Here is an 8,363-nt window from a genome sequence, read left to right as displayed (position 1 = left end):
GATCCAGCGGTTTAGCACGCCACCATACTACCGACGGTCACGGGTTCGATTCCTCGCACGCCACAAACATTTGTTTTCATAAGTATGATTATATGTATCGGTCTGGTTGTTTTCTATATATAATATTTATTTATTTACATCATAAATAAGCGAGTTTTACAGTTTCCCGATATGCCCACTTAGGAATATTGCATATATGTGTATGCATTGACGAAAAAATATATCTATGTGTTTATCAGTTATCTAGTACCCATAACACAAGCTTTAGGTAGCTTAACTAGAGACTAGATGGCGCTGTGTGAATTATGCTGAGATTATTATTATTTTCTTTATATATAAACATTATGTGTCTCGTTGTTTGTCCTAAACTACTGAACCGATTGCAAAATGGCTTGCACATTGTGTGCAATTTGATTCAACTTGAAAGATAGGATAGCTTACATCTCAATTTATAATCGCAATATTATTTCATTCAAGAACCTTAACCATAGCAACGCGTAGCCGGTCTGCGAATTAACAATAAAGTATTAATTTTTTTATGTGACTGGAATGGCAAAGAAGCGGGAATGAAATCTAATACAGGCATGAATTACCATTTTGTAGTACTGTCATGTTTCCGTACCCTGTAAGTACCCTGTCATTTATATACCTAAAGGACAATGTTTTTAAGTAATTGGAATGCAAACAAACTGAATAAATATGTATAACATACAATATAACAACTACTATAGAATCCTGTTTATGTATATAGGCCATGAATAGCACTTACCTTCAGGTATAAGGATAATAAAGATAGATAGAAATATATATAAGATAAGGATATGCGATAAGAAAGCAAGACATCATAATTCTTTAGAATGCACAATTTTTTTCATCTTGAATGACAAGGCATGAGTGGCATCACATATGTCTAATAATTAAATGATGTATAGACAACTACAGTCTGTAATTTCATTGTCTAATCGCAATCAACAATTAAAGCTGGGCCTTGAAGTAGTACTTCGAAAGATAATTGTTAGTAATACACACTAAGAACCCTGTTGCTAACAGGTTGACCTTTAGGTGGTTGTCCCTGGAAACCATAATGACAAATTCCTGGTAATGTTGCTAGTTTGGGCTAATTGACCTGACTTCATGCTCAACTTAGTATCCTGCACTGACATCCAACCAGCATAAACAGTCAGCGTATGAGGGTACACCATTCAATTTTAATTCATTAATAAAAAGAATAAGTGAAATAAAAATCCACTCCTGCAACTTTGTATTAAAATATAACTTGGCAGGTTACTTATTATTATATGCTTAAGTTGTTTAGATATAGTTTAAAATGTATCTCAAGCTAGAGGTAACTGACCTGACATCATGCTCAACTTATCATCCAGTATTGATACCCTACCAGAATAAACAGTAAGCGCATTCAAGTACACCATTCAATTTTAATTAATTTATAAAAAGAATAGCTGGAATACAGACCCATTCAGTCAACTTTGTAGGAAGTATAGCCTGGGAGGTTAATTATTATTTAATGCTTAATTTTATCACACTGCTATTCGGATATACAGTTTAAAATGTATCTCAAACAAGTCTTGCCTTATGTACAAACTATAGACAGCCCACTAAGTGAAAATAACTAAATAAAAAAGAATTACAAAAAAAATAGTAGTAATATTTAAGATAATGAACATGGATATCCAAGATATAAACAGGATAACCTAAATTTGGATTAAAGAAGCAGTAGTTATTTTTATAGTAGGTGGTAGTCCCAAACCCAGGACAAAGGAATAGAGGATGAGCAAATAGAAATAGTTAAAACAGCAGGGAAACTATGGACTAGAATTACTCAAGACAGAATGGAATGATAAAGATTAGATGAGGCCTTTGCTTGGAAGCAAGCAGATGACCAAGAGCTATTAGATATAGTGTAAACAGCAAAATAAAAATATACGAGTGTTACATCTGAATAAAGGACTATAATAAAAAATAAAGAGTTAATTTTATATATCAACAATTGAAGAAAGATGTTCATGTTGTTTATTACATTATTTGTGTTCTGTTACAGCCTACATATATCCTAACTATGTAACTGGATAACACATAACTGAATCGGTGTCATCTGATAAAATATTGTACACTCGGGAACAATAGCTTTTATTATTTATGTGTGATAAACTATCTCTGCTTTGAAGTTTGTCAGGTTAACACTACATTAACATATATTACAGGATTTTAGTGTTATATCTTAAAGTCTAAGTAGTTAATAGAGCAAAGAAAACAATGTTGTCAAAGGAATATAATTTCTTTGTAGCAATGTGGTAATAACTTGTGTGAGGTCTGTAATGTAAGTTTAATATATTATAGGAGTATGTCAGTTCTTCTTAAATTTAAGTTTAGCACTAGTTCATTGTCTATTGTATATATATAAATTCCCACAGTAATAGTTTATCAGGAGACATTATAAACATACTAGAATCCAAAATTCTTACAAAATTTTGATTTTAAATCTGAATCAAGAATTAACCAATTCCGGTGTGATTTCACTAATGTATTGTAATAAGCTTGACTTTTTTTTTATTATACATAATTTTATTACAGTTTGTTTTGTTAGTAACAAAAATATTACTATTGTATAGAATAGCATAAGTATGAATGGATAGGCATCATATAGGCTTATATGTATAATGTGCCCAATTATTTCTATATTGCCAATTCTATTTTACATCTATCTCTTCTATAACAATTGACACTGCAGAAAGCCAGTGCGGACTTAATATTTAAAATAAATAAATACCAATATTACACTCCGTAATACTCAATACTACTAAGTATACTCAACCATGTCAATATATGTATTGATTTGTATACAAAATCAATTAGCAAATTAAACATATATGATAGTATGTCTGTAGAATATGTATGTATGTTTTGCTAAAAGATATCCATGAGGAGATAGTCCTCAAGGGTAGTAAATAATTTTAGTAGCTAGATGAGTATTATATCACTCACATTATATATTGCATACATTATATATACATTTGTGACTAAAAAAATGATTAAGAATGATTAAGAATTCTAAACTTTACACTAAACTATAAGTTCATCAGCCTATATGTATACAACAGAATGTATACATTATAGTTGTACATATAGAAGGTAGGTTAGAATATTGTTATATTCATTATAAGTAATGTTAAAAGATTCATAATCCATTTTCAAGAGACACCCTGAAAGTACACCACTATCAAATGGAAGCCGCAATGTAGCTCCTTGTCCTAATTAGGATAAGTGAATTCTAGTTGTATAAGTTGCCTGTCAAGATTGTACATAACATGATATATGAAACATAACATAGGGCCGGGAATCATGTGGTATACAGTAATATTTCTCTTAAGCAAGAGAAAACTCGAAAAATTATAAGCTAAGAGCAGAAGCCCGAAGCCTGGATAGCTACCTATTATTATATAGTTGGTACCATGCACGTAGCAGTAAAATATGGAGGATGCATATCCGAAACCCTAAAACTCTTTCCAAACGAAATGATTCACAGAAGCATCTAATAATTACCCCAATTATAGTTTATATCGACTCATATAATTGATTTTTAGTAATAAAACGGGCTGTAAAATGAGATTTACTGTCAAATAGCACACGATCGCACCGCCCTATGCTGATGTTGATTACTGAAAAAACATACTTACCACGCCGAAGACTGACATATTCCGCAAAAAAAACAAATATAAAGGAATAAAGATTAATATTATTAAGAGTTTTTATAGAAATCGTGTAGAATTTATTTAAGTTTCACAATTTTTTCCACAAAACAATAACACTACGCGCAATCACTATAGGACCACCACACTGAAGTTGCCGCCTGCAAGATCAATACAGCCAACTTAACACAAAAAATAAATCAATTATTTCGGAACGACTTCATGTGGTTACTATAGATTTTGTTTTTGTTTTGTATCTTATTTGAAAAGAACAAGATACCTATAATGTACTTACTTATATATAGTATTGACCACCACATCTATTCGATCTTTCATAAAATAATTGATGATGTTAAACCATTATGTACTTCCTTATATTATGTAGGTTCATGCTAGAAATCGTTTTTGTAGTTAAATGCTAGATTTGCACTTAATATTTATTACAATACAAAAGTGAAATAGCTACGTAAATATTTGTAATACCTAGAACACGGTATGATTAAAGAGACAAACAGAACTTAATACTCTTACAGTTGTTGAAACGTATAAAATTTAGAGAATCCTACCTAGATTTATTAATGCCTAAAATATTAACAGGTATACCAAATATAACTTAAATTACTCAAGTCATTGAAAAATTACATACCTACTCCTGCCTATTTACTTGAGACTCGTTCTTTCTGGTGGTGGTGACCTCGTATAAACAAAAATTGCTTAAAAGGACTCCACAGAATAAGTAATTAGTAGTAGATTCAGTACTAGTAGGATGTCCTGTCAGTAAAATATGTTTGTAGGTTAATAAGTATTAAATATCAGCTGCAGTTGGATTGTGTTATATCTATGGAACAGGTATAATACGTATAGGTACTGAATTAGATACCTTGTAAACATTTTAATAATGTTGTTATTAAATTAATAATAAATGACTGTATGAGTATTATTCTAACGATTCCTCGAGTGTAAAAAAATATATCTTATATGTCATTATTGTCATTTGACAAAAGTCAAAATCTGAAATGTCAAAAAGGATTTTAAAATTTAATTTCATATATTTTGTTTGACGTCTTAAATGAATAATTTTTAATGTATTTCAATGTAATTTCAAATTTTGTCTGAGTATGGCTTGTTCAAAACATAACTTAAAAAAATGTGTGTCTAAACAGCAATTTTTATAAAATTATTTGGATTTTAGAGACATTTGAAGCATATGTGCGTTGATAAAATATGATTAAGTATTTCTGATCTGTGAATATGATGAAGTCGGTCGGTGTTTTTAAAAAGATTTTTATAATGGCAGTCTTTTTAAGTATTCTTCTCTCAATTCTGCTTTGGTCAAATCTTGGTATCTTGAGGTGAGTATGTATTTTAATAAGTTTAAAAGCATTAATATCAAAGTCTCACACACGAAACGTTTTACATTGTTTATTTGATCCTGCAACAATATTCTTAAATTGTATAATGGTATGGTATAAAGTTTTTTACTTGATTTATATTTATCATATCAGTTATTTGCATTAACATTGAGTCACAATCTTACACATTTAAAAACTCAGGAATAATCCCTTTAATTTGAGATAATAGTACTTATTGTATTTTTAACACACAATAGGGTCAAATAATTGAAAATCTGAAGAATCTGAGTCAAACATCCATTTTAATTCTTTTATTTAATATTATTATTTACAATTTCAATGAAGGATTTCTTGTATATTTTCAGTCTTGATAATATAGACATCAAAACTATACCAGTGAAAAATAAAATATGTTATGTCAACTTTAATGATGAAAGGAGCAATATGAACAACAAGACAGAATTAAAAATGATATATTATATAACACCTACTTATCCAAGACCTGAACAAATTCCTGAATTAACTAGGCTCGCCCACACACTGATGCATGTGCCTCAAATACATTGGATAATTGCTGATGATCAACCGCTGTGCTCTGAACAAGTATTGAGTATTCTAAAGTAAGTCATATCACAATTGTCCATAAATTAATGCTATATGTATTTGTAATTTTTAGAATATTATTATTTTACTCCTAATAGAAATTTAATTTTGACACAATTAAAGAAAAAACTTATCAAACTACTCCCTTCCACATGCATACTGAAACTGCAAGTTGTGTAACATGTGGAAAACAAAATTCGACTTAATAAATTGTTTCCAATATCACACTTGTGTCACTATAGTGTCCAAAAACTACTGCACTGTATTAGATGGCTATTGCCGTCATGCCACATAGTGAAGTTCGCTTTTATTTATTGTAGACTTAATTCTATAATTTCAGTCTGCTGCATCAATAATAGTATGTCATGTTGATAGAACAAAGAAGTATATATTAAAAATACTTTAGGACTAATAAGGAAAATAAAATGTTATAAATGGCTATCAACTTCTATTGTTTTCAACCTAAAAAGAAAAAATTAAGTATTACTAATAATATTACACAAAATATAAATAATAATTTATATTCTATATATATATATATACCATACATGTTGTATCTTTATTACCTATTATTTATCATCTTCCAGTTTACTAATATTCGGAATTAAAATGGTGTGTTAAACTGCTAGACCACCGAGGTTGTCTATATAATAATGTATATAAAACATTCTTTAATTTGTTTTTTGTTTATAATTACAGACGAACACGCCTACCTTTCACACATCTCTCAAGTCCTAAACCATACCTATATAGAGGAGGGAACTTCCCTCGAGGAGTAGCCAATCGACGCGCAGCAGTCTCTTGGCTCCATGATAATGTTCAGGAAGGCGTGTTGTACTTTGGGGACGATGATAACACTGTTGATCTGCAATTATTTGATGAAATTAGAAATACTAAGAAAGTATCTATGTTTCCTGTAGGATTAATTGGAGGTTTTGGTGTGTCAACTCCCATAGTCAATAATGGAAAGGTGATTACATTTTTTAATAATGATATAATTTTTTATTTTCACTTGCCACTAACGAGACTTGTAGCACACGCCATGAGCGTTGTTTAAGTGAAGTTCCTAACTTGATTATGAATCAAATCATTGTGTTGGGTAAAAAAGTAAAACTGAGGAAAAACCTGGTTCGCATTGTCCTTGCGTGCTGGTCTTATACACGAGTAGCCGTTGGTTTGTGATTTGGTCAATTTTCTACCTAATAAATAAATATCTTCCCAGGAGGCAGTACACGATAATTTCACACAGTTTGTCGAATCTAGATTATTGTACCATTACAGGTCATTGGTTTCTTCGACTCATGGCCGGGTTCCAGAAAATTTCCGGTGGATATGGCAGGATTTGCAGTCAACATAGAATTCTTGAGCCCATCAGCTAACATGCCATACATCGCTGGACACGAGGAGGATCGGTTTTTGGTTAGTTTAGGTTTAAAATTACAAGACATCGAACCTCTAGCAGTAAACTGTTCTAAAATACTAGTGTGGCATACGAAAACAGTAAAATATAAGAAGCCTACATTAAAAGTAAATATAGATAAATTAGATACTGATAAATATCCAAACTTTGTTCATTTGCTCAAAGAGACATCTAGTTTGGGAATGGCAAATCTAGACCCAAGTACTGGTACTAAGTTATTTGTTACGCGTGACCGTAGAACGTACGATAAGCTCCCAGGCTTGCACTAGTTTTCTTTTTATTTTCATGTGTATGTATTGTGTAGATTAACAATTTTAATTGACGATTCAGCGAACAGAACCGACTTTACTTTACTGACTGGTATGACCCGTGTTTTAATTAATTATTGTTACTTATTTCAATTTTGGTGACCTATGTTAATGCTCATTGTTGTAACGCAGTATATATTACAGGGTTAGTTGGAAAGGGTATATACTAAGCCGTAATGATAAACAAAAGTCGTTCGTTAATATGTAACTTACCCATTATGATGAATGACTTTTGTTTTACAACTTTCCCTAAAACCTTATTATGTTTTCGAGAATAACTCCTTTAAAGTTGTATTATAAAAATACAATATTAACAACAACAATCAGCTGTTCTATTTCAAGGTCAAGAAAACTATTGGACATGGCTATTAACAATAGCAATATCTTCGTTAATAAATTTTTACGGTCTCCATTATTCCAATGTAATAATTTGAATGTTAATTCCTGGTGAATTTGTTAATCTAGCCCCGAAAACGTAACCTTGACCTCATCTGTGTGTAACTTGTGTCTCATTCGGTGGTATTCCACCTGTGGATGGTGTCACCAATAAAATATTCAACAAAAAATCCCATAAAAAAAATTCTTAGCGACACTACTTTTATGCTTAGAGTCATAGAACCTAGACCTCTTAGCTACTAAATAACAGACACAGGACATAAGGTATAAATAAGAATTAACCTTTGAAACTATGTATTATTTATTCAACTACTTTTTTTGTTACGTTTTGTTTTTGTTATGGTTTTGTTTTTGTTCTTTGAAATTGTTTTATTTATTCACATAGTTTATTTTTGTTACGTTTATTAGAATTTATCGATTGTTCGTCTAATTTGTACGGAAGAATATCCTTAAAAATATTGTTAAATATGTATTTTTGGTAAGACATCGTAAATTTCTATAAATAATATAATCTTATTGCATTACACCAGTCTTCTCAGGTAACTGATATAATCGATTAGGATGTTTTAATAATTTG

General features: G+C 30.5%; 1 protein-coding gene across 1 annotated transcript; it reads left to right on the top strand.

The window, feature by feature from the left end:
* Nucleotides 1–4,833: 4,833 nt before the first annotated feature.
* Nucleotides 4,834–8,363, top strand: LOC131853019 (galactosylgalactosylxylosylprotein 3-beta-glucuronosyltransferase S-like). The gene is made up of 4 exons (XM_059203810.1): nucleotides 4,834–5,059; nucleotides 5,425–5,679; nucleotides 6,362–6,632; nucleotides 6,944–8,363. Exons 1-4 carry the CDS (start codon nucleotides 4,959–4,961, stop codon nucleotides 7,349–7,351), a joined length of 1,035 nt encoding a protein of 344 aa, XP_059059793.1. The 5' UTR covers nucleotides 4,834–4,958; the 3' UTR covers nucleotides 7,352–8,363.

Source organism: Achroia grisella, unplaced genomic scaffold (assembly GCF_030625045.1).
Source record: "Achroia grisella isolate CSIRO2021 unplaced genomic scaffold, CSIRO_AGI_Agris_v1 utg874, whole genome shotgun sequence".
NCBI classification, from domain to species: Eukaryota; Metazoa; Arthropoda; class Insecta; order Lepidoptera; family Pyralidae; genus Achroia; species Achroia grisella.
This window is presented reverse-complemented; position numbering and strand designations above follow the sequence as displayed.